General features: G+C 42.9%; 1 protein-coding gene across 10 annotated transcripts; it reads right to left on the bottom strand.

Annotated features, from left to right (window-relative positions):
- Positions 1-572: 572 nt before the first annotated feature.
- Positions 573-26170, bottom strand: LYRM9 (LYR motif containing 9). 10 transcript variants are annotated; one of them, XM_088152272.1, is made up of 5 exons: positions 25533-25633; positions 17851-17989; positions 16285-16377; positions 8682-8748; positions 4689-6353 (listed from the first exon to the last, which is right to left on the bottom strand). In XM_088152272.1, exons 2-4 carry the CDS (start codon positions 17974-17976, stop codon positions 8683-8685), a joined length of 285 nt encoding a protein of 94 aa, XP_088008398.1. In that variant the 5' UTR covers positions 17977-17989; positions 25533-25633; the 3' UTR covers positions 4689-6353; position 8682. The 10 variants fall into 10 exon arrangements, with proteins under 10 accessions (XP_088008400.1, XP_088008397.1, XP_088008398.1 ...); XM_088152274.1 differs by lacking the exons at positions 4689-6353; positions 8682-8748 and adding an exon at positions 573-4682; XM_088152269.1 differs by lacking the exon at positions 17851-17989 and having other exon boundaries at positions 4689-6350; positions 25533-26170.
- Between the last annotated feature and the right edge of the window lie 842 nt (positions 26171-27012).

Below are 27012 nucleotides of genomic sequence, written 5' to 3'. Positions count from 1 at the left end.
ATGAAGAATCACAGTGTTGGATCACAGTGTACAAACTACTAACTCAGACTCAGAATACATGGCAGAAAATCTCAGTCCACGTTCATGGGTGAGGCACAGCTCTTGATCATCTAGACCAGCATTTCTCAACCTCAGCAACTTTCAGATGCGTGGACTTCAGCTCCCAGGATTCCCCAGCCAGCAGGTAATATGTAATATTATTAAATTACATAATTTCAGGTAACATGAAATTGTTACCACACTGGTTTCAAAGGGCTTGCCCATTGATTTCTTTCTAATATATACTTGGGCATCAGTGCCAGACTGCTGGACCACTCTAGTTCTTCAATCATCTGAAACTTGACAAGTTTTCCAGGGTGTTATCAAAGATAAAGATTCAGCTAGGCCACCAGCAAGCTCTTTGACTACACCATGATGTAATTTACTTGGCCATAAACATTTAAAGTAAAGTAAATAGATATTTCCTGGTGATATTTCTTTCAGTCTGCTTTTTTAATCCTGCTCTTCACAGTTTCCTGGTGGAACTCATACAGAGAAATCTTGTTTTAACAGACTAACTGAGGGGAGGAAGTGTCTTTATTTATGACCGTCCATGAAAAATAAAAGTACATTATTGTGGCAATGACATCATTTGTAGGGATGAGGTCATTCCAAATGACGGCATGAAAATTACAGCATTCACGTCAAAGTAAGTTATTTGTGCAACGTTAGGCAAATAACATGAATTGATGCAAAAGGATGCCATTTGCATAATAGCATGTATGTTATGCAGATCGTGACGCAAGTGACAGAAACGGTGACACAAATTTGGCTCAAGGGCTGCTAAGTCAAGGTTTCAAGGGCTGCTAAGTCAAGGTTTCGCTGTACTTTTCCTTGAAGGCTAAACGGGAAAGGAGTTGAGTGTGGCTCTGCCTTTTCTTAATTATTGTACTTATTAGCATTTTGCCATCTTCATCACGCTGTTGGGACACGGATTTTCTTTCCTTTTCCATTTCTTCTGAAGACATCTAAAGAAGGTTCTTAGCATCCTTCACCGATCCCACCCAGAGTTTTAGCTTTCCTGACATGAGTGTTTTCAGGGGAGGGTCAAAAGAGTCAAAATGATGGCTGTCAATGGTGTGGTTGAGGCCTCCCCCTTTTTAACTTGCACTGTGCATAAGGGGTGGAGTTTTAATATCATGATTGTGGGTGCTACTTTGACTTTTGTGACCTTCCCTTGTGGACACCTTTTTTCCTGACGCATTCTCCAGAGTCCCAGATGATCTGTACTGTTCCTTGGCAATCTGTCCCTCTTTCCATCTTCTATAGGTTTTTCCCTTTTTCAATCTTCTCAAAGCTTTTCGTGCCTCTCCAATGGCTTCGTCTGCTCTCTTCCATTTTTCTCCCTCCTTAGAATAGTTCGCAAGTAAGCTTTTAGTATCTCCTTTTTTGAGAAACTCCCACTCATTATGAATCTGATGCAACCAATTATTTAGTTTCCTGCTTCATGTCCCTCTGAGGTTACAAGAAGTTGGTATTACTCATCCCTATTTTATCATTCAGCAAAGTTGATAAGATCCGATAGGAGAAAAACAGTCTTCTTCCCATTTAGTTTCATTTTCCATTCCATTTACTATTAGCTATATCTAGGCAGGTGCCACATGTCCCTAGCTCTAAGTAATAAAGTCGATCACTCACTCTACTGATTGATGGCAGAATTATTATGAATACAATGCAGATATTTTTTCTGGAGCTGTAAACTTTCAGACCCTGTGAGGCTATAGATTTTAAATCTAGATTCTCACTATTCAGACAGCATTAACTCACATCTTTCTTTGGTTTTCTTATATCCAAACTAAGTTTATTGTTTATGACTAGCTCAGTCTGAAGGCATTCAGCTTATACATATCCTGAGGATGAGGATGAAGATCTTATGTTTGTGGGAGCGATAATATGAGAAGATGGAATGATGGGCAGATCACAGAGAAATATAGGTAAAAAGAGTTGTGGATTAAGTGATATAGAGCTGTTGATCCTGGGATCACATCTTGAAAATGGAAGTTCCTCATGATGTCTATTACAAGAAAAGGGATCTCTTGGGATCAGGTTGCTCCTTGACTTGTCTAAGCACCCAAAGATTTTAGGATTTAAGTAGCTATGGTGTGGATGGCTTTCAGCCATCCTATACTTGGGCGATCTACCAGAACATCAAGAACGATCAAGGACATTCAAGTTGCATCAATATCAGCAGCTGCATCTGGATATGGCAGGGAGCAAAGTTCTTTCCATCCCTTTCTTTTATAATTCTTTTTAAACAGAACATATGTTGCAATGTGAAGCACTCATTCTAGATGTCAACTGCACTAGACTCTGAATGCCAAGGGCTATGAGAACTTTTGCTACAGATTTGTCATATAGATAATAGCCATAATCAAACATTGTGATGGTCCTAACTGCACAGAGGTAGAAAGAGTTGCACAAAAGGAAAATCATCCAGTTGTGCTTCAAGCATATCTTTGCATCCTTAGGGGTAGAAACCTGGAGGAAACAAACCTGGTTGTTCTTGCTTCTTTATGATAGGCCAGGTTAGCACCACAGTGTATTTCAGTCATGTGTCCCAATGTTTTTGGGAAACCCACAAGGTGGATGAGAAAGCCACAGCCCTTCCCACATTATTGGGGGAAAGAAATCCCTGAATATCTTCATTGTTTACTCATTTTGCTACGTGTTCATTGCCTGGTAGCTAAGAAAAAAAATCTTTATTTTCTGCCTAGGTAAATTATGGTTCACACTTTCGTAACATAGTACTGCTTTTTCAATGAATGCAACCAAGTAACATCTGGAGAGCAAACAAGAGACTAACTGCACGTAGATTGGCCATATAACATTATCTGTCAAAAAGCATTGCATCAGTTTGCTAATTCCAGATGATTTGTCTCCAATTTTCTAAGGCTGGGCTTCTTTTCAGGATTAAAAATGGGTATTTCCAAGTATCTGGGAGCAAGAACTCATTCGTTTATAGAATATGCTGCTCATTTCCATGTCATGAAAGGGTAGCTGGGGAGAGAGGAACACACCTTCTCGTAACAGCTTTGGTGGTGTCAAGATGGATTTCTAAAATTCATAGTTGGAGAATTTCTTTGGCAGGGATATTGATTGCTCTGCTGAGTCAGCTGGGAAAACCCACGGGAGGTTCATCTCCACTTCCCAAATGGGGAGAGGCTATAACTCAGAAAACAGCCAAGATGGTGCATAATTGTACAGGATCACAACCAGATGATTTTACACTTAATTTTCACCACTGTCTTATGCACTTATGTTCACACCATTTGAGAGCAGTCTACCTTCCTGGGAATAAGTGCCATTTAATCACAGAAAAGAATCTCCCACACATCGACAGATACAAATACACATACACCCACATATACAGGTACAACATAATAATAAAACTTGCAACTGTGTGTGTGCACGTGCCTAGCCAGCTGCTTCCTGGCTCCAGAATGTTTTTAAAAAGAACAAAGAAGGCATGGTGCACCTTCAGGAGAATTGATTCCTAGTCAGCTGAAATTGAAATGGAGCTGAGAGATGTGGTCAGAGGAGAAGGTGTATTGGAGGTCAATGGTTTTGCTATGCGCACCCTGGAAGGTGGAGGCTGATAATCATGGATTCCTCTTTTGTTGCTGGTAAAGGTAAAGTCACTGTCAAGTTGGATTCCTGATGCTTTCAAAACCTGTCCCTGCAGACAGCAAGGCACATGCGGATGCCGCCTTCTCGTGGTGCTTTTTCAACTTCCAGGTCCAGCCTACAGATCAGGGATTTCCTGGTGCTCTCTCAATAGGAAGAGTATTGATGCTTTTGAACTTTGGTGTTGGAGAAGACTCCTGAGAATACCGTGGACAGCCAAGAAAACAAACCCATGGATCTTCGACAAATCAACAAGGCACAAATGACCAGGCTCAAATTATCCTATTCTGGACACATGATGCGAAGATCTAGCTCTCTGGAGAAGGCTCTGATGCTGGGAAAGGTGGAAGGAAAGAGAAGAAGAGGACAAGAGCAGCAAGGTGGAGGGACTCAGTTACAGTGGCGATGGGGCACCTTTGGAGAAGCTGAAGGGCCAGGTTAGGGACAGATTGTCATGGAGAAAATCTATGTGGTTACTAAGAGGCGACAACTTGATGGCGCATAATCATCATCATTAATCATCCCATCCAAGGACTAATCATACCTGGTCCTGCTTGATTTCTGAGCCCAGATGAAGGTATCCAGCTGAGATACTTATTGTCTGGATAATCTGCTCTATAACGTCATTTTCCATCCACAGTGAATACCAAAAAGTCATTTTTTTGTCCACTGGTGGTATGAGCAGGGACCATGTTTCTCAGCCCTTTGAAACTGTATGGTCAGCTAAGCAAAGTGGCTCTTGCTTCTGTCCTACTCTGAGGTGGGCAGAACCCCAAAGCTGCTTCCTTGCCAAGTCAGAACAGGGTTCGGATGTCTTTTAAAGCCCTTCTTTAAGCCAGCATAGTTTCCTGCTAACTTTGTATTGGGGAGTAGAACTTCAGTGGTGCTGTGCAGAACAGCTGTAATGTGGTATTGACTTGGTTCTGGAGCTGTATGATGTCCTATCCCTCTCCTGCAAACAGGAGCTACGATTGCACGAAAGCCAAAGGTCCACTGAGTTCAGTGTTCAGCATCACCAACTGAGGGAGCAAATACAGGTGAGAAGGTGACAAGAATTAGTAAGGGGACAATAGAGATTTCCCCCATATAAAATGTGTTAGGGCACACGGACACTGTTCCATGATGGAAAGACAACAGAGCAGGAACGGAGCATTTGAGCATTGTTTAACCTTCCCCATCAAGGCCTGAGAAAACAAGTAGAACCTCCCAATGGCTTTTGGTAACATGGACTTACGGGCAACTGCAGGGGCAGGGTAGTCGGAAAAGTCAAGATAACAGCTTCCACTGCACAATCAAAACACCGCCTTCTCTTTTTGCATGGGTTGCCTGCACAGTGTCCATGGGAAAGGGGCAGGGCTTGGATTGTGCTGTCCCAGGCCCCCTCTTGAATTGCTTTCGAAGCTCTTGAAGATGCCTCCGCATGGAATATTGGGGGCCCCCCTCGCCCAGCAACCTGCTCATCTTCTTTTGGCTGAAATGCTTAAGCAATGCCCAGGGGCACCACTGCCAAGACGTTTCACCAGCAGGCTCGTTGGAAATAAGGAAATTCCATCACAAGCATGAGAAAGGAAGCTGCACCTGGCTAGATGTGGGCAGCTGGAATCTCACATTTCTAACAAACACCACAATCCCAAATGCCTCAACCAGCCCGCCTGGTTTTATCAGCCAGCCTTTCAGCTTTCCTCTTATTGGATTAAACGTTGACCTCACCTGTCTATCACACAAGTTTTTAATGAGATCCTGTGAAAAGATGATGCACCTGAGCCATCCAAAGCTGTCAGGAGTCAGTAACCCATCCATGTGGGCAAAAATAACCTCCCTCTGCCATCTCCCCCCCCACCATGAGCATATTGATTCATTCATTCTTCTTTGCACAGTAAGCCAACACAGGTTTGTCTTCTTTATTATGTGCTTCAGTCTTATTACTACCCCAAGATTACCCTCAATTTTCCCCTTGGGATATTCATTTGCTCACACACGTGCACCCACACACACACGTGTGTAGGCTTAACTCCAAAATTGATTCTTTAGTCCCTAATTTCAGAAGTGCCATCTCTAAACACTCTGAGGGCCAGAAGAATAGGACTGAGGGGACTGCATAGGACCTACGGGTGGCCTGAACTACGAAGCCCATGCATTGCAGCAGAATGGAAATACTTCCAATTCCTTCTGTGGAGTTCTTCAGTTCACACAGTTCTTATCTTATTCTTATCTTATCTTATCTTATTTGTCTTAGAATCTTCCTGAGATTTTACAGACTTAGAGATGATAAACTATTGTTTATTCACTTTAAGGAACAAGTCATCTGATTTCTGGAGTTTATCTAGGTTGCCCAACTTACATAGTTGGGTGGAGATGCTTATTCTCTGTAATGATCACTCTTTGGGCAAAAGCAATCAAAATCCAGAGATCGCCATAATGTGGTGGAGGACATATACCTCTGCAGAGATTTTGGATTATTAAGCTGAGGAGATGATTATCTAATTATCATAATAAAGATATCATCAGGTTGAATCCAACTTTTTACAAGTCCATGTAGTTTGGCCACAATATGGAACTGAGTAGCCATTTCGTTCGTAGAGGTGCTTCTGTCTTTCCATGACAGCTCTGGGATGCCTTTGTAGTCTCTCATCCAAGAAGTAACCAGGCCTAACCCTGCTTAGCTTCTAAGCCCAGAACAAGGTCACCTGCTAAAAGGAAAATCAGGACAGGTTATTGTTCTTCTTCTTGTTGTTGTTCTTATTTTCTAAGTTCATTCATTCTTGGCATCCTCAGTTAGAAGACAAAGACACTAAAGATTTCTCATCCAGTTATGGTGAGAAAGACATTGAAGATTTTATATATTGTCAAAGTGGGCAATACTTTATCTCAGTGTTTCTCAAGCTTGGCAACTTTAAGATGTGTGGACTTCAACTCCCAGAATTCCCCAGCCAGCAAGCTGGCTGGGGAATTCTGGGAGTTGAAGTCCACACATCTTAAAGTTGCCAAGCTTGAGAAACACTGCTATATCTGGTAGCTTGGTATAAAAAATGGTCCAAACATAATTTCTTTAGGTAGCAGTATAAACACAACATCACATGCATGTCCACCACAATTACATCATATACAAATAATCTTCCGATTTATATTTATAGCCAGACACAATTAGCACAATGTCGGGAGGGAAGTGCATGAGTCAGAAATATTTAGACACGCAGTGGCCCACTCATTTCTGGAGGGTAGGAAGACAGACGTCATCTACGAACCACCCCTGGCCTGTGGCAAACGCAACTTCTGCGTTACTTTTCTTGCTTTGCATCAGAAGAAATGTATCCTAAAGGGTCTGTGTGTGTGTGTGTGTGTGTGTGTGTGTGTGTGTCAGTCTACTTTCTACGCTTCAGTTTGTTCTAGGCAAGTGACCCATTCCAGTTGGCTAGCATTTGCTGTGACAGGTGTGGACTTAAAGGTATGGACCTCCCCCCCCTCACCAATCACTGCCTTCCATGGCTGACCTCACCCAGGCAAGCAGGAGGACACATGGATAAGTCCTAAGCATCTAGTTCAACCTGGGCTGCTGACAGTGGCGTGCGTGTGTGTGTGGTGTGAGTGAAGATGCAGGTATAATAACAAAATGATTATGGCTCCCTCCTTGTGGAACATTCTCCCCCTGAAGTGAGGTTCACCCCTTCCCTGCTGTCGTTTAGGAAGTCCCTCAAGACCTGGTTGTGTCATCAGGCCTGGGGGCCTTTGGGACCCGGAGACATTGTTAGATGGCTCCCCTGTAATCGATATTCATCTCTCTCAGTGGGGTTTGTAGATTTTAAAATCTAAATTAAAATATTATTTATTTCAATAATAACCTTTTATCTTTTTATCATGCCTGTTTTTATTGACTTGTTATTTTATTTTAATTGTTGTATGCTGGCCAAAGTTGGTTTCGGTGAGATGGGCGGCTATATAAATGTGATGTATAAATAAATAAAATAAAAAAATCTTGAAAGCATTACAGAGATTCTCTCTTCTTCCCTCTTACACCAAAAAGCACTGAGGTGGGGAAATCTTGAATTTCTTCCTCTCCTTCCTTGCTTTTAGGGCGAAGTTGATAGCTGCCTAACAACTGTTGAATACCTTCTTCAGGGCCATCTCCATTCACCTCTAAAGTTTAAACCAGAGGGAAACTCATAGGAAAGGATCATAAATAGCAAAAACCCACCCACAGAAAGGAACACAAATGACACCTACTTTACTGACATTAGGAGGAGGAGAAAAGAAACAGGGGAACCCAAGCTCACTGATTTATTTATTTTATTAAATTTGCACACTGCCCAACTCCCAACAGGTCTAGGTGATTCACAGTAAAAAAAAAAAAACACTAAAGGAACAATAAAATAATACAAGAAGAAACAAGAATCAAAGATGGTAAAAAAAATTGCAAAAGCTGGACAGGGGCAAAAAACAGACCCACCCAATCCAGACAGAACTCCTGGCTGGCATCACAGGCCAAGCTGAGCAACGGACTGCATTCTGGACAGCAGTTTCTTAAGCTAACTTCACCTCCAGCTGGGTTTAGCATGGCAGACAAGCACCTTAAGGTTGCTGTGTGGCTAAGCCTGCAATCAAATCTGTAAATCCTTGTTGTAGGCCCCAGCTGTTCCTGGGATCAATGTCCCTAATGACTGAGAACACTTTAGCCTTCCCATAGGCCAGGGTTTCTCAACCTTGGCAACTTTAAGGCGCGTGGACTTCAACTCCCAGAATTCCCCAGCCAGCCATGCTGGCTGGGGAATTCTGGGATTTGAAGTCCACACGCCTTAAAGTTGCCAAGGTTGAGAAACCCTGCCATAGGCTGTCCCTCTGGCTGGGGAATTCTGGGATTTGAAGTCCACACGCCTTAAAGTTGCCAAGGTTGAGAAACCCTGCCATAGGCTGTCCCTCTTCCTCTTTGCTGGTGCACAAAAACTCCCAAAAGCGCATTCACACAGAGAAGTGGCTATCTCGTTTGCCATGAAATCGCTAAGAAAACTGTAAAAACATCCAACCTTATTGAAAAGGGTTGATCTGAAAATTTTCTTTCTTCAGAAAGTTGCTCGCTCTGCCCTCTCGCTGCTGACAGATTAAAAAAGGGAAAGTCACATTCAGGTCAAGAACACTTTATACCTTCTCGAGAACAGTGTCCTCATAAGGGGAAATACATTCCCACAACTATCTTAACTGAAAAATATTCAGTTAACATTTTTCATCAGACCAGTAGAGATGTTTGGGATTTCCAAGCCAAAACCAAGTGTATTCTCTCGGCTCCTGTGGCTGAATCCTACAGGTACATGTCTACTCAGAAGTAAATTTCACTTGAGCACACTGGATCTTGCTTGCAGTGGTAGGCAACAAGTGTATCATTGCAACCTAAGACAGCGTGACTGTGTTTTCCTGAGAGTTAGTGTAGTGCAGGATGAATTGGACTTGAACTGTGAAGTTTGGTGGTCAGAACCCCACCCAACCACAAACCTCTTTAGAAACTTGGTCAAGTCATTCTTTCTCTACTTGATCTTTGTTCTACACCAGAGACCTGTAGGTGTTGTTTGAGATACAGACATTGTGAAAAAAGACTTCAAACTTCAACTTCTGAAAGAATGTGCACAAAACAGAAAGGGAGGAGAAGGGAAGAACTTGGCTCCATCTCTTAGCAGACATCTGAAGAAAAGAATTTCGCTGCTTCTGGTACAAAGAATGCCACGCTAGATGGGCCAATTTGGAAAGTTATCTCTCTGGTCTTCACTCATCAACAAGATTCTCTTTTTTCCCGTTCCAGAAAAGTCCAAGGTATGCTCAGCCTTTCTGGCTTCCTGTAATTTTGTGTGTCATTTACTTGCATAATATAATTAAATGGCAACATCTACAGGAAACAAAGCATCCTCACCAGAGCTGGGGGCAAGGAGTGCCTCCAGCTCTACGGTCCTGAATGCGAGCAGAGTCTCAACATGGTGCGACTATGAAGCTGCATTTTCTCCATCTGTTTTTATTTTTTTTTTGCTCTGCAGCTTGGTTGCAAAATGTTTCTTGGCAGCTCTGCAAAACATACTCAGCCCCTCAGCTGTTTTTTTTAATCTGTTAGATTTATATTCCACTTTTTCTCCAGGAACCCAAGGAGGCTTAGAGAGAGATCACCCTTAATTTATGCCCATCGCAATAACCCCGGGAGTTACGCTGGGCTGAAAGAGAGCAAGTAGTCAAAAGTCACCCAGAGAGCATCCACTGCTGAGCATCAACTTTCCCCAGCAAATCTCTCTTCTCACAAACTGTTTCTGTTCATGTTTTGGGCTTGCCCCCTTCCTTAATGAGAGCTTTAAAACTCGCTTTGCCCCCTTTCTTTGCTTTTGGAGAAAAAGCAAATTATTCTTATAAATTTGGGTCCCTGGAGAATGGCCAGATGGGCTTCTGCTTATCCAGATTTAGGACATTTTTTTCATTCTTTACAATATAGCATTGGGAGAGCTCACCAAAAAATAGGGTGCTGGCATGGCTTGGTGTGCCATTTTTCTTCAGCAACTTGGTGGTCATCGTTTTCTCCCCTGCAAACGATCTTGCAAACGCCATGTTATTTGTGATCTGGTGTGTTGCTCAGTTTCTAAACCAGATTTTTCTGCTCAGTCCACCCTTTCCACCTGCAGATTCCATTCCATACTGCCTTTTCGGTCTTCTCCACTGGCACAAAGCTGTTCTTCTACTCCCTCTCTGTTGGACCCAACAGTGCCCCAGAATGGATCTCTTGTCACTTTTTTCCTCAACTGTTCATTTTGGCTGTCAGGTGACACTAACTGGTGGCACTGAAAAACCTTCCTTAAGGTAGCAAGATCCTATTGTACCAGTTTAACAGCTGGAAGAACTGTCTGGATAGGATTTCTTCATTGACAAAGTCCTTTAATGTTTGTTTTTAATTACTGCTGTTTCCATTCCCTGCTCCATCAGTTACTGTATATAATTAAGTTATTTTTTTAATACCTTAATATAAATGTTCACTGTTGGAAGACCTGAAGGACCAGGTAAGGGATAGATTGTCATGGAGAAAATCCATGTGGTCACTAAGAGTCAACATTGACTTGTTGACACATAATCAATCAATCAATCAATCAATCAATCTAAATGATGAATCAATTCAGCTGTACCAAATATATATTATTTAAAGGACCGCCTTTCCCCAGTTACATCTACCTGGCCCACCAGAGTGGGGAGGCAGGGTATATTGTGGGTCCCTTCAATGAGGGAGATACATCTAGTGGGACTGAGAAAAAGGACCTTCTCTGTGGTGACTCCCTCCCTATGGAATATTATTTATGTACTGTATTTGGTTTTATTGTATTTTATACTATTTTATTGTATTGTAATTAATATTTGTTGTTTTTATTGTAAACTGCCCAGAGTCACTTCCTCATGAGATGGGCGGTGTCCAAATTTGAAATATAAATAAATAAATAAATAAATAAATAAATAAATAAATAAATAATCACTCCCCCAGAGATAAGACTGGCCCCTATCTTGATACATTTCCGAAAGGCCCTGAAGACATGTTTCTGTCAACGGGCCTGGGGACCCCAGGCTGATATGGAGTCGATCAAATGGTTAATTTGAATGTGTTTGTTGCCGCCAGGGGGGTCGGGGTGGGGTTATTGATTTTTTGTATTTGGGTTTTAACTCTGTAAGCCACCCGGAGTCACCATGTGTGAGTTAGGCAGCCATGTAAATTTGCTTAATAAACAAATAAATACGGTACCTAGAACTATTGAGTTGAAATAGAACTGAGAGGTCATCTAGACCAGTGTATTTCAACTTTGGCAACTTTAAGGTATGTGGACTTCAACTCCCAGAATTCCCTAGTCAGCCATGCTGGGTGGGGAATTCTGGGAGTTGAAGTCCACACTTCTTAAAGTTGCTGAGGTTGAGAAACTCTGCTCTAAAAGTTTGTCAAATACCCTGTTGTGGAACACTTGCAACATTTACTTTTTTTGCACTGAGAAAAAGTTGAGGCTGTACGTGTGTGACTTGACACACTCAAAAATACCCATCCTTCCTCTTTTTCCTCTTTCGCTCTTCTTCTTCCTAGAGTGGGCTGCTGTTAGATATTTTACATATTAGATGTTCCAAAATTATCGCTCCATAGACACTCCTCTCCTTAAAAATCTGCCATCAAAAAAATGCTAAGGATAGAGTGAATCTGAAGAGGGGAAAATCGTATAATTATAGTAATTATAATGCCACATTTAACATCTATGCAAAAGCTGTCTCAGAAGGCCAAAAAACAATGCCACTGAGCATTCAGGGGCAAAAACAAAACATGTATGATGCCTCAAGTGTTCTTAGAGAACGGTGATACTTGTGTGATAAATAATATTGATTCACTGATTAATCAAATTTTTATAGCACCCACAACAAGACTCTTGGTGCTCAGAAGACTAATAATATATAATAATCTTTCCAAATTCTTCATTTCTGTGATGGTATATGGAGGGGTCGATGTCTCCACCATTTTATCTATTCCTTATTTTCTACATACCAAAGGCAATGTGTCCCACACAATCTATTTTGGGAAATATTCATTAGATAAAGGATCCCATTTCACTTATCAGCATCTAGACACCACTTATCCAAAAGATAAGAAAAATGAGAACCTAATGTGATAAGATTTTTGCCATTTTTAACAATTTAAACCTGGATGTTTCACAGATGTGAATGGGAAGGTTGAATCTATGCCACATAGTATCTCCAGGAGATGGAATAAGAAGCAGTTGTGGCAAATCAAAACTTGATTTTAATACAGCTTCCAGTGTAAACAGCAGCCCTAGATCCAAAGTTAATGCATTTTCCTGCATGCTACCAACATAAACTAAATTCAGTAATAGAGCATAGATCTAAACCCTGTGGAAACGTGGAATACATCTTGTGGAAACACAACTTCATGATGACTCCTGCTCCAAGCCCTGTAGAGGCCATGTCATTTCAGCTCAAAAAATTCAACTACTAAAGATCAGTCACTCTAGACAGCTTGTCCCTCATCTATTAAAGGTTGACCATCAAAAGAAGTTCCTAAATGCCAGCAGCTGGTTGAATCTGAGTTTGCCCTCTTACATTTTACAGTCACAGAAAGCAGTGGGGTTCCAATGAACCGGCTACTGTCGCAAACTGGTTTCTTCAGTCCAAGCGTTTTAAGAAACAATCTTCATTTCTCCACCAACTGTTTCTGCCTTATTTTGGTTTCTTATACTAAAGGGAGGAAGGGAGGGGGGAGGAAGAGAGAGGAAGAAAAGTCCAAAGATGGAGATTAATAAAGAAAATTAAAGAAGCGTGTTAGTAATACTAATGATTAATCTTAATACGATCAATAAAATATTCATAAATAGACTGACCCTAAAAGCCTACATTCTATATCCTTTTATTTGAAAGTTTATATAAAAATCATTCAGATACAAAGCTGTTTCCTATGAGACCTGACACAGCAGCATGTGGTCCTTTGGACCAAGCACTGCAGTAACTTAGTCATAAAACCCATTGCGTGGTTTGGTTGCATTCCCACAAGAAGCTAGGCACAAAAAAAAACCAAAACAAAGTTAATGCCAAGCTGGCATATTGCACCGGCATGTTACTGGAACAAAGTCAGCCAGACTGATCCCACAGGCTTAGTTATGATGCTTGCTACATTCGTAGACTGCTCAACCACACTACGCAACAATTCAGATTTGAAGGGGAAAAGATGGGGTGGAGTACCACAGCCCAACATACCAGCTGCTTGGCCCCCTCATCTGAACTCCGGCTTGTTTTTCATCTGTCCTGTTTTGGCAACCATCAGGTTTGCTATTACATTGGTTTTCACTGTCTGTGTGATAACTCTGGCACCCCCATGCCATTTTTCTGCCATTCACATGCTGTTTTATCCCAGTGACAACTGCTCAAAAGAAAGCCAGCTCAGCTGGAATTGTGATCCAACACACGTGAAGCACAGCAGGTTGGAAAACAAGCACATTTTTCATTGCTGCTTTGCTGGAGGTCTTCAAGCAAAAGGTGGAGGGTCATTTGCAGGGAAGCTCTGGAGATCCTGCACTAAGATCCTTCTCTGTTGCATCCCTTGCCCTCTGGAACATCATCCCCCTTGTGGGTCTGATGACCCTGACCCTTCTGTCCTTCCACAAGGCTCTAAAAACCTGGCTCTTCCCCCAAACATTGGGCCAGATCATGGGATGAGCCTATGCAGAATGTAAGAACCTTCAATGGAATATGTGTTGGTTGGGCTTGGTTATTTCTGTTATTGTGATGGTTATTCTGTTATTCCATTAACCTGTTATTTTGTATGTTCCAAGGATGTATTATATTATTCTATACAATATTTTTATTTTGAATTCCTTTTTTTTAATGTTTCTTCAAACTGTAAGTCGCCCAGAGTCAATCTTGCAGTTGGGTACCCATATCGATCAAGGGAAGAATAAATCAATCGGTTCTGCAGCAGATCCTGCGCTATGCAGGCAATTGGGCTAGACAACCTCTAAGTCCCTTCTCTTCGATCGCACGTGTCTCTCTTTAGAAACAAAGTGTTATGGGATTGGGGGGCTGCATGAGAGAGCTTCTACTGAAATGAAGCATATATATTTATAAATGAATTCTTGGTGACTTCAAGAGAGGGTTGCAGATGTGGGCCAAAAGATAAAGGCAGGAGAATACCTCTTACGAGGAAGTAGAACACTTAAGCAGAAGTGGCTTAAGATGTTGCTTAAAACCTAAATATAACTACAGCCACAGGATAGGTGGTGGAACGTTTCTGAACTTGAGAATCCTGATTTGTGATGCTGGTTTGCAGATCTCACTCACATGGTCTGCTGATAACACCTGACTGCTGACATCGTGTCACAGTTTGGAGGATAGGCTAGGGCTGGGATCAGGAGCCTCTGCTCCATGGGGCCCCTATTCTGTCATTGAAGTGGCATTTTCCCCCACGCTTTCCTCCGAAGAGGCTGTGGGTCACCCAACAGCAGCTCTCTTATGTTTTGCTGATCAGCTTTTCCTCTTTGGAAGCAAAATGGACGTCTTGGAGCCAACATTTCCAGAGCCTTCCAAATTAGGCCTGCAGGAGGGGGCAGGTTTTAAATACACTCTTCAAAGCCCATCCAGCTTTTCAGAAATGCCAGGGAAAGAACCTGCTCCTCATGCCTTACATGGGGCAGGTTTTGCAGGAGAGCCATGTTAGTCTGTGGTAGCCAAGACTCTGGTAGCACTTCTTGTTCACAAAAGCTTATGCCTTTTAATAAAAGGTGTTAGTCAGAAAAGGTGTTACAGGTAATCCTCACTTAATGACCATTCATTTAGGGACTGAAATTACAACAGTGCTGAACAAAGGGACTTACAGTCCTCACACTTACAACCATCCCAGCACCTCCGCAGTCACATGATCACAATCCGGGTGTTTGGCAACCAGCTCACACTTACAATGGTTGAAACATCCTGGGGTCATATGATTGCCATTTGCGACCTTCCCAGCCAGCTTCTGGCAAGCAAAATCAATGGGGAACTGCATGATTCATTTAATGACCACAAAAAAAAAAAAGGGTAGTAAAATCAGGCACAACTCACTTAACTGTCCCACTTAATAATGAATTTTCCAGTCCCTATTGTGGTCGTTAAGCGAGGACTACCTGCACTAGGCCCCTTCTGATGGGGCAGGTTTGTGTCTGTCTTTGCTGACAAGAGTCAGGGAATGTTGCCTTAGGTGGAAGTCCCAATGCTTCTTATACTGACCAGGCTTCCAAAACTTTTTGTGGGTGCTGAGATTCCATTCAGCTCAAGAGGGGGTACTTCAGATAGACACCCCCCTTTCTGGTACTAAGTGAGTGGAACAGCTTGACCCTTAAAGCAGAGCATCTACATACTGTTGAGCTTCAGGAAGACGTCGACAATGGTTTTGTTGCCCTAGGCATCTGGGATCTGAGTCGGAGCATCTGCAGGTCAAAAACGTCAAGATGGCAGTGGTGACTGTGTGATTGAAGTTCCATCTGTTTGTACATATGCACTTTGCCCCTATGTATGTACTAAGGGGGTGGAGCTTCAGTCAGAACCACCATCTTGACTTTTATTAACACACACACACACCCTTTGTGGATGCCACTGATCAGAGTGGTTCAGTATGGGTTGCCTTTTTGTGGGAACTAAACATTTGATTTAAAAAAAAAAAACTTACTGGTGCTTTGAATTTATCTATTTCTTAAATTTGGAGGCCGCCCAACTCCAGAATGACTTTGGGTGGCTTACCATTTCAGACAGAAAAACAATAAAGAAATTGAACTGTGATGGTATTTTTGTGCTGCGGGAGAGGTTTTATCACGTTCTTTTTTGCAATACATTTTGCTGAGGGTGAACCATCATGGAAATCCTGCATCATGGCAGGAGATACATATTGACGAGAAGCAAATAAAGAAATGGATTTGTCATTGCTATAATACATTTGCAGAAAGGCTAACGCAGCCGCCACCCTTCTGGAAACTGACTCAGGTTTAAAGTGTTTGGAGCCAGATATTCAGCTGCAGTTGCCCAGCCAGGAGAATCCAGGTCACTACTGGAGAGCAACACTTCTGAACATCTGGCAAAGATGACGGGATGCAGACCACTTACTTTCTCCATGACCCAATCAGCATCTTCAATGGCCCTTTGGATAATCTGCTGGATCCTCTCAGGACTGTCTTCATCGACATGAACTTTGAAGCTCTGCAAATAAACAAGTACACAAATAAATAATCCCCCACCAAAAGGTGGTCAGTCAAATAGCAAGCAGTGGCTTGTACAGGTAGCCATGGCAGCAGTTGATATTTACTCAGCCAGTTCAGACAGCGAGTGCCACCTTTCTTGAAAGGGCAAAAGTCCCCAGTGGCCACAGTTTTGCCACAGATGACTGAATGCATAGAACAATTTATATCCCACACCTCATTTTATTCTACAACCACCTTGAAAGGGAGATGAGAAAGTTCCTAGTCCCTAAGATGATGAGGCACTTGGAGGATAGACAGTAGGCTGCAAAGCAGGAGGAGGAAGGGGATCCATGGAAGCCCCTATGCTCTAACGCAGTGTTTCTCAACCTTGGGAACTTTAAGATGTATGGACTTCAACTCCCAGAATTCTCCAGCCAGCCATGCTGGCTGGGGAATGCTGGGAGTTGAAGTCCATACATCTTAAAGTCCCCAAGGTTGAGAAACACTGCTCTAACATAAGGGCTTATTCACACATCCCTGTTGTTCTTCTTCCCTCCTATCCACAAGATGGGAGAAGGGCATGTTCTTCAAGATGGGGCTGTCCTTGAAGACTGCTTGGAAGCTACATTTAGTCCAGAAAGCAGCAGCACGGGCAGTTATGGATAGGGCACAGTATGTACGTGTAATACCTCTGCTTTGCAAGCTGCTGTGGTTACCAGTAGGTTTCTGGCTGCAATTCAAGGTGTTGATTCTCAGCTATAAAGCACTTCAAGGCATAAGGCTTGGCCTGGTTGTCTGAGGGCCCTCCTGTCTTCAGTACTTTCTACCTGTCCCCCAGAGTCAGCATGCTCCAGATCCCTTTGATTGAATAGTTTGATGGGACCCAGGAAGCGGGCCTTCTCTATCATGGCACCTGTCCTCTGGACCAATACTCCCTTTGTCATTTGTATGGCTCCCACCCTGGCCATGTTTAAAAGAGCCCTGAAAACCTGGCTCTTCCCCTAGGCCAGTGTTTCTCAACCTTGGCAGGTTTAAGACATGTGGACTTCAACTCCCAGAATGAATGTAGACCCTCCAAAGATGATTGCAATAGACCGTCTGCATGGAATGTCTGCATATCTTCTGGTTTTTTGATGGAACATCCCACTTTCCTGCCAGAACACCTTGATTCAGATTCAGCCTGCTTCAGCAGCAGGCTGGCAATGAGACAGAGGCTCTGTTGCAAGGACATGATCTCCACCAACAGAAAAGTGGGCCATCCCAGAACCAAGGTAAGGTCTATGCAGCCATAAGGTCTGTTGCATGTTCCCCAGACTCATCTCTCTATGATTGGAAGGTCTGGATCAGTGTTTCTCAATCTCAGGGACTTTAAGACCTGTGGACTTCATGCTGGCTGGGGAATTCTGGGAGTTGAAGTCCACAGGTCTTAAAGTCCCTGAGAAACACTGGTGTAGATCAACTTCAGACAAGGCACCAAGGGGAACAACAGGACCTGCCGGATTGTGTGCTTGTAATGATCCTGGAGGTTCTTTTCAGGAAGGACCTTGCAGCAACGGAGCAGGTAGCGGTACAACTGCAAAGGGGTCTTTACCAATTCTACCCCCGGGAGAGGAGCCATCTTCCACCATCAGCTATGGAAGGAAAGAAGACAACATGATGATGCACAACCACCTTCTAGGCTGCCCAGATTGCACAAGGACTCCCTGGCGCCTGCAACAGATAAGTTTTAGGTCGTGGAATCAGCAGCCAGGGGACATTTTGAGGCTGTGGCTGCAATCAAGAGCTCATGTGCCACAGTCCGGGTTTGAAAGAGCCTCCCTTGCCCTGGGCTTCCTGAATGCCTTGGACTATATATTCCAGATTTCTTAGACTGCCTAGTGATTGGCTACCCCTGGCTCAAAATTCTGGCAGTTGCAGTATGGTGCATCTTTGGGCACCAGATGAGAAAATGCAGTTTAGTAGGAGGAGGGGACTCCATTTCTGGCCACCCATTATTTGCATTTTGTAACTCTTTGGGAACATGGTCAGTCTCTTGCAATGGGCAAGACCTCCACTGGCACCCCATAGCCCACAGAGCAGAGGGTGATGGGAGTTGAAATGTTCCTGTAATGGTTAGAAGGAATGACTTTGAGGAACAGGAAGAAGAGCCATTACCAAAACAAGGATTAGATAAAAGAAACCTAAGTCCAGGGTGGAACAGAACTGTAACCTGAGAAAGTGTCTCAGACAAGACCTCCCTAGTTCTCATGAAGATAAAGGGAGGGAGGGGGGAAGCACATTCAAACTTGGGAGATTCTGTTTCTATAACCTTATAATAAAAGTAATACAGTAGTGGTCTGCATGACTTTGGTTTCCTAGTCTGGTCTACCTCAAAGGACTGACAGCTCTAGGAAGAGAGGGCAGGACATGTTGAACCAAGGACTCGCGGCAGAAGAAATGGGACTTCATATAAACATTAGGAAGTTTTTCCTAGGGCTTTTCAACAGTGGTACAGACTAGCTTAGAAAGGTGATAGACATTATGTTAATGAAGATTTTTAAACAGAACCAGAATCACTTTTAGCAGAGATACTGTAGCAAGAGATCTCCTGCATCAATAGGGGGTTTGGCAACATGAACATTGAGGATCCTTCCACCTCCATGAAGCTGGGAAGTATTGCTACATGGGCCTTTTCTTCCAAAATACAAGCTACTGAGTTCATAAAGGCTTAAAGCAGTGTTTCTCAATCACAGCAACTTTAAGATGCGTGGACTTCAACTCCCAGAATTCCCCAGCCAGCATGGCTGGCTGGGGAATTCTGGGAGCTGAAGTCCACACATCTTAAAGCTACCAAGGTTGAGAAACACTGACTTAAAGGTTTATTGTCTTCACACAGTAGACTGGCAACAAACTAAATCAAGTGTATTCTAGCCTAAAATATTACAGGAACCCAACCGAGAAAGTTAATTCAGGAAACCATGGTTCAGCGCAAACAGTAAAGTAAGCTTTTGGTGGGGGAGGAGAACTCCTGGCAACTGCCTAGACTAATCCCTGCATTTTTCTTGGCAAGATTTTTCGGAAGCGGTTTGCCCTTGCCTCCTTCCCAGGGCTGAGAGAGTGACTGGCCCAAGATCACCCAGCTGGCTTTGTGCCTAAGGTGGGACTAGAGCTCATAGTCTCCTGGTTTCTAGCCTGGTGCCTTAACCACTAGACCAAAATGGCTCTCAAGTAAACTTGGGGACCACTTAATCATGAATCCAGTGTAAGAGATATAATGAGAAAGAGTAGTTAGGGAGTAGACAAAAGCAGGTTCAAATCCCCATTTGATTCTGAAGCTGACTGGTGGATTCAGAGTCAATTCTGTCTTTCAATGAAACCAACATCACATAGTTGTTGTGTGGACAATGCAAATGATTTGAAAGAGGCATTTCATAAGGCATGCAAATGTATAAAGGCACTTCTTTTTGGATAATTAGAGCAGCCATGTTTTCTTTTCAAGTTCCTGTGACTGCTTTGGTACCTTCTCCTGGATTGATCCACACACATGTGCATGAAGAATCTGCTTCCTTCTGTAGTTCCTCTTTTGAAGGATCTACCCAGCCTTACTGAAGAACCTGGGATGCTGACCCAAATTCCTTGCAGGGAGGCAGTTAAATGAGTCACAGTACAAATCCTAGAACTCAATCCTTTCTTCTGAAATGTAACAAGTGAAAGCAAACCATGTAAGACATATGGCCATGGCCCCCGCAGAGGCCACCTCTGGAGATGATGGGGAGAAGGCTGGGCAAGACTTGAAGATTGACGGGCCAAGGACCATCAGGAAAGCCATAGAAAAACCGGTCCTAATTCCTAGGACCATGATTCCTGCAATTCCGGATTCCAAGCAAGACTCTCCCAAACATCCCCCAAGTCCATGAGAGCAATGACAATACCATGTTGAAATGTGGAATTCTTGGTGCTCTCTGAGCTTGGTTAATTTGCTTGGAGACGTTCATGACCCAACTAGGTAACATCATCAGTGCAAGTGAGTGTGGGGTTTGCTGCCTGTTTCTGTACAATAGCTTGCCCTGCCAGTTTTGGGATGTGCGTGGTTTCCTCCTTGGTGGTTCTTTGATTCTTCTTCTTCCTTGATAAACATCTGCAAGGAAACAACCAATCTCAGAGAGCACCAAGAATTCCACAGTTCAATCCTGAACTTTAGCTACTCTCTTCTATTGGAGCATGTTGAAAGCCTGAGGGTGAAAGGCTCTTGGTAGCACCAATTCACTTGGAAATTATCACATGCACTGAACCTAAAATTCAACCAATTTAGAGTAGGAGCTTGAAATCTAGGATATAAAGCTGGCCAGCTAGGGATGACCTGATAACAGCTTCTTCACCTTTTATGCTCTACTGTGTCTCCCTAGGACTGACAGCTTGAACAGTATGGTCTGTGCTCTGATCTTGTTACAGTACTCTGGTCTTGCTATTCTCTTGAACCTCCTCCTGCAACTTTGCCTGTTGGCTGTGACAGACCCTGATTCTGCTTTGCTGGCTAACAGGTTGTAGCTGCGCTGTTAGAAAATCGTAGCAACTCCTATTGGCCTGCCAAGTGCAACTTCTCTGGGGAAACAGGACACGCACCAATTGCTGTTCCCTCGTCCATCTTTAGAAAGACAACAGGCAAGATTACTCCACTGCACTCCACAGCACAATATTCAGAAGCTGCAACTGAAACAAAATGCAGCAGCCCACGTTTTTGGGTGAGAGTGGCTACTCACATACAACACCAGTGTTGTGGGCACTGCGTCAGATGCCAAAAGGCTTCCAAGTGCAATTCCAAGGGCTGGTTGTCACGAGGGCTTTGTGGGTTCATGGGAAATGATTCAACACGCAGCACACCCAAAATCCTTCTTGTGAATTTTCCCTTTAATTATACGTTAATTAAAGAAGAAGAAAAGCATTTCAGATGCTTTTAAATCAAACAGCAATTTTCTAAGCCCTTTATACTGGTCTCTGCTGGACTCTCTCACCTTCCTGTTGCCCTTCTGGTAAGCAGCATACAACGGTAGAGCAGAGACCTGATTTAGGTGTGTCTGGCCAAGAATCAGCAGGTTCACTATTGTTCCATAGCTCTCTTCCTCTAGTAAAGTCTATCCCACTATGTGTGAAGCTATTTCTACAGCCCTCCTCGCTTGGAGTTAAGTAATGGTATTATGTTGGCTGGCAACATCTCTGAGGCTGGCAGGATGTGTTTTCTATCTTTAGCCTCCCCTGGGGGCCATCTACATCAAGAAGCAACATTCCTCATTGCCCATCTTCTTCCTTCTGTCGTCTTTGGACTTCACCCAGTTCTGCTTCAGGAGTCATGCCCTGAACAAGTCTTCAGCAGCAGCGAGCGCTGCCTAAAATGATCCCTTCCTTCTACCGTACCTCTCTCTTCCTTTTTTGCAATTCCTCAGCTCTCTTTCCGTCTATGAGAAAAAAATGTGTTCTCTCTTCTTCTGGCTTACGTTGTCAGATAAAAGAATAGCTTGTATGTTTACTGGTTTATTAGATTACTACCCCACCCAGGGGTGTCCAGGGGGTATGGTAAAAAAAGTCAAAATGGCAGCCGCAAGGGTGTGATCAAAATTCCATCCTTTTTAATGTGCATCATCCCCATCTTGATTTTTTTTTTTTTGCACCATATTTGCAGATACCCATGACCATGTCTTTTGTGCAGGAGCTTGAGACATCATAGAGTGCTCCTTCTTCCTCCTTTTTTTCCCACAACAACCCAGCAAGGTAAATCGGGCTGAGAGTGACTTGCCCAAAGTCTCTCACGGAACTTCCATGGCTGAGAGGGGAGACTGGCAATTTCACGTGACAGAATGGCAAGCAGTCCTTACCTATAGAAGAGAATATCTGTAGCTCAGAGTTGAACGGTAGAGTCCTTGGTGCTCTCTGAGCTTGGTTGTTTGCTTGCAGACGTTTCATTACCTGACTAGGTAACATCATCAGTGAGAGTGTGGGGTTTGCTCCCTGTTTATATACAATAGCTTGCCCTGCCAGTGCTGGTGCCCACTAGCACTGATGATGTTACCTAGTTGGGTTATGAAATGTCTGCAAGCAAACAACCAAGCTCAGAGAGCACCAAAGATTCCATAGTCCTTACTGCAAACAGTCACGCTGATATTGATCTCTGAAACCCTACAAGGCTTGGCACTCAGGTACCTGAAGGTCCATTGACTTGAAAGGGATCCTACCCCTGGGTGGACATGCTATAGGCTCCTTCCCTCCCAGAAGATTTGGGGGCGAGAAAGGAGTGCTTTTCAGGAACAAAACCTATCTTTTGGAATAACCTCCAGCTGGAGATCCGGACGGCACTTTTGTTCCTGAGCTTCAGGGAGGATCTGAAAATGGAGCCTTTCAGAAGAGCAACTAGGGCTCAGCATCTAGTCGCTGGCCGCCAAGTCATATCAGTTTTAATTCTACTCTTGAGATCTTTTTTATGACCCTGATTTACTGAGTTGTAACATTTTGATTTAACTAGACTCAGCCAGAGGTCCTTGGGAAATATGGCAGTAAAAATTTAGAAATAAATAAATAAGACCAGACACAATTTGGAGGGACTATTCTCTAAAAACAGCTTAGATTTACTAATTTAATATTTGGTTTGTTCCAGCCTGTTATACCTCTAAATTTTAATTGTATTTAAAAGTCCTGCAGTAAATACAACTAGAATGCACAGGTAGTTTTTTTCGGGGGGGGGTAATATTGCCCTTATTTATTATTTTATTTATTAAACAAACTTATAAAGCCACCCATCTACCTAAAGGCACTGTTAACACCCACATTGGAACATTTTTATCCCTACTCTTAGTCTGATTATTGGCTGCAAGTTGCAATTCCAGGGGCTTTACTACCCACTTTGATTTATGTGTTCTGCGCACAAGGCTGACGTTGCTGTGCAAATGTTACATTTTCACACTTTGGAATTGCAGCTCAAATCTGTGGGCTGCCTTCCCTAATTCTTAGTGACTCACTGTGCCAGGCTGAAAAGGAGGAGGAAGCAACCTTATATAAAATAAGACAGGAAAATTTACTGTACCTGGGGAGATGATCTGGGGGGAATTACCTTTTTTAAAAAGTTGGTCCCCAAAAACCACACGAGAGCCAGTTTGGTGTAGTTGTGAAGGCTCTAGGCTAGAAACTGGGAGATGGTGAGTCCCAGTCTCACTCAGGCATGAAACCAGCTAGGTGATCTTGGGCCAGTCACTTTCTCTCAGCCTTTGGAAGAAGGCAAGGGCAAACCACTTCCAAAAACCTTGCCAAGAAAACTACAGGGACCAGTCCAGGCAGTTGCCAGGAGCCAGCCCCCCCCCCCCCCCGCAAAAAGCTTACTTTAGTATTTACACTGAACCATGGTTTCCTGAATTAACTTTCTGGGTTGAGTTCCTGTAACATTTTAGGCTAGAAACACTTGTTTTAGTTTTTGGCCAGTGTGTCATGTGAAGACGATAAACTTTTAAGCCTTTATAAACTCAGAAGTTTGTATTTTGGAAGAAAAGGCCTATGTAGCAATACTTCATAACTTCATAGAGCTGGCAGGATTCTCAATGTTCACGTTGCCCAACCCCTATCGATGCAGATCTCTTGCTACAGTTATCTCTGCTAAAATGGGATTCTGGCTCTGTTTAAAAACCCTCACTCATGAAATGTTTATCATCTTTCTAAGCTAGTCTGTACCACCGTTAAAAAGCCCCAGGAAACACAGACACAAGTTACACCAGGATACTTTTCCAGAAACTGCAACTGGAATTCTCACAGCTTCCTTTCCGGATTGCGTGTGAACTAGCTTTCCTCATAAAGTAAAATCAGTGTTGTCCAAACTTGGCCACTTTAAGATGAGTGGATTTCAACTCCCAGAATTCCCCAGCCAGCATGGCTGGCTGGGGAATTCTGGGAGTTGAAGTCCACTCATCTTAAAGTGGCCAAGTTTGGACAACACTGAGTAAAATAGATGTATTCAACCCAACATAGGCTTATAGTGAATCTATCTTCAGGTTCGTGTTTTTTCTTAAGTGAAAAATTGCACTAGTGAAAACTGATCTTGGGGAACACCAAGAGCCCGCTCCCCCATAAGAACTAGGCTGTTCTCTGCTGGGCTCCCCCACTGCATACCTGAATGTGCTCTCCCACAGCAATGCTAAGGAAAATTTACACCAAGGTGAATCCTGCAGATGCTAAGAAATGTACCGTGTTCAGTGAGTCTTACTCATGCCGGCAAAAAGAAGAGAGCTGCCCGGGCAAGTGTTTGCTGCTTTTCAAGGTGCATTAGCAATAATTAATTGTATCAATTTTACAAGCAACCGATTGTATGGTTTATCTACTTTTTGCCTCCTAATTTTTCTTAAACCAGGATTTGGGCAGAAAGATCTAGGACTGAAATGTAGTTCCCAAAATACTCTGCACTGTTTTGCTCCTATTAGCTTTGTGTGTGGGGGGGGGGCAGTTTTGCACCCCTGCACATCTACACACACATTGTCACACTTTATCCTTTTTACTTACAATGGAGTTCTGGTTTTTTAAGTAAGTGGCAACTTTTCAGCCACTTGGAAATCTGCTCTCTCCCTCGCTTCAATGTATTTTTTAAGGTAGAGGGAAATACTACTGCTCTGTAGCTCTTTTTTTTAAAACGGATATTGGCCCAAATCTTACAAGACTAGCTTATTTATTTATTTGACTTGTCCCCGTCCATCTCCCCACAATGGGGGACTCTGGGCGGTTCACATCAAATTAAAACCATAAATACATAATTAAAAGTTATAAGCTTCTTCCCCGAAACTTCACGAGATCTTGCAAGATTCCAGGCAGAAATACCAACAGCTAATGAGAAGTGGCAAGTCCGCAACATTTGAGCCAGTTTAAAAATGATTTTTTTTTATTTTTTTTACTAACCTGGGTGGTCCCACGGACGGGGAGCAATAGAGATTTACTAACTGAGAATTAATTCCCCCTTAGCTTTGAAAATGCCTCTTTCTGCAGGGCCTCCGACTGCGTAGCAGACTCCTGCGCATGTTCAGTCGCAATCTGCCCCTTTGCTTTCCTCCAGCATGCATCTTTCCCCATTTTCTGCATCCCTCCCAATTTACGCCTTAGACCCGCTCCCCAACTGACCCCCACGCCTCGCAACTCCCCGCCTACAGCTGCAACCTTTTCGAATTCTCTTACCCAGCCTTCTCGGGACGCATGCGCAACCCAGGCCTTCCGGAAGGTCTCCTCCGAGCCGACTCCGCAGGTTCTCGTTGGATAACAGATAGAGATACGAAAATATAGAGGAACGCCTCTCACCGTCTGGATATGAAACTTCCGGGTTCGCATTAAGCCTTGGGAGCATCTCGTTGAAAGCGACTGTATTTAGAGGCGCCTTCGCTCCAGTTTATTCATTCATTCACTTATTTTAAATGTATTACTGCGTTGAAAGGAAATCTTGCTGATTTTATTTAGAAGCGTCTTCGCCCAGATTTTATTTATTTATTTTAAATTTATATTTAAAATAACTTAAATTTATTTATTAAGCTGAACTCCAATGGACTTTGCGTGGCGTACAAAACCAAACTAATCCATAAAAATGGATAAAACATAAAAACCGCACAGACAGCCCGGATTAAAGCGATCTAAAAGCAACACAAATCAAACAAAACAAAACAGGGGCTCCCAAAATACAACAATGTATTAACCCCAGGACTGGGACTAAAGCCGGATTATAAGAGCTTTCTGGAACCTGGGAAAGAGGGTAAGAATTTCAATAGGAAACTTCTGCAAGAACTACTTATTGCTGTATTTCTCAACCTCAGCAACGTTAAGCTGTGTGGACTTCAACTCCCAGAGTTCCCCAGCCAGCATGCTGGCTGAAGGAATTCTGGGAGTTGAAGTCCACCCCAAGTTTGAAAAACATTGCTCTGACGGTTCATATTATAATTTTAAAAGTAGAGTAAGAAGTGTCACTGAGGAAAGGAAAGGAATATTATACCAGCTGCTCAATCAGATCACAAGCAAAATCCTCACATTCCACTTTACCAGCTGTCGACATTTCTTACTTCGAAAAAACTTCAAATAAAAGGTATTGTCATTACCGGAAGTTATCCTTTTCTCTCTCTACATTGCGAGCAACCAGCGAAGGGGGACGTAAAGCAGCGAAAGTGCGCCCCCTGCTGAGTAAAGTGAAGAGAACAAGCAGAAGCTCATCTTGAGAATGAAAGACCCCCAAGGAAGGTGTAGGCTTACGTATTTATTCCTAAATGCCGGTCATGGTGGTTTACTGTTGAGAGAAAGGCACTTGTTTGCAAGCACTCTTGTTTATAATTTTTATTAAAGATTTTTGCAAGAATAAAAGATAAGCATGAAAAGATATATGGCGAGTTCAGAAACAGAAGAAAGATAAAAGAAGTGCAGGAAAGGAAAGGAAGAAGAAAAAGATATTTAAAGACAGAGAAAGGAAAAAGAAAAAGATATTTAAAGAAATGACTTCTGATCTTCTTTACAGCAGTTATAAACAAACTTACTGTCTCTCCTTCCTCTTTAAGGTTATATTACATAATTCCCTTCTTCCCATTTAATTAGCAAATCCAAAAATCACCAGTTCATTTTTTTTCCATTTGAAGCAAAAAGTCCATAGAGGGTTTCCAGACTTTTATAAAAGTACTTGTTG

The sequence above is a fragment of the Python bivittatus genome, unplaced genomic scaffold (genome assembly GCF_059951505.1).
Source record: "Python bivittatus isolate LINGU-HERP-01145 unplaced genomic scaffold, Pbiv_v1 ctg000690_np1212, whole genome shotgun sequence".
In the NCBI taxonomy this organism is placed as follows: domain Eukaryota; kingdom Metazoa; phylum Chordata; class Lepidosauria; order Squamata; family Pythonidae; genus Python; species Python bivittatus.
Note: the sequence above shows the minus strand (reverse complement) of the source record. Positions and strands in the feature narration are given on the sequence as shown.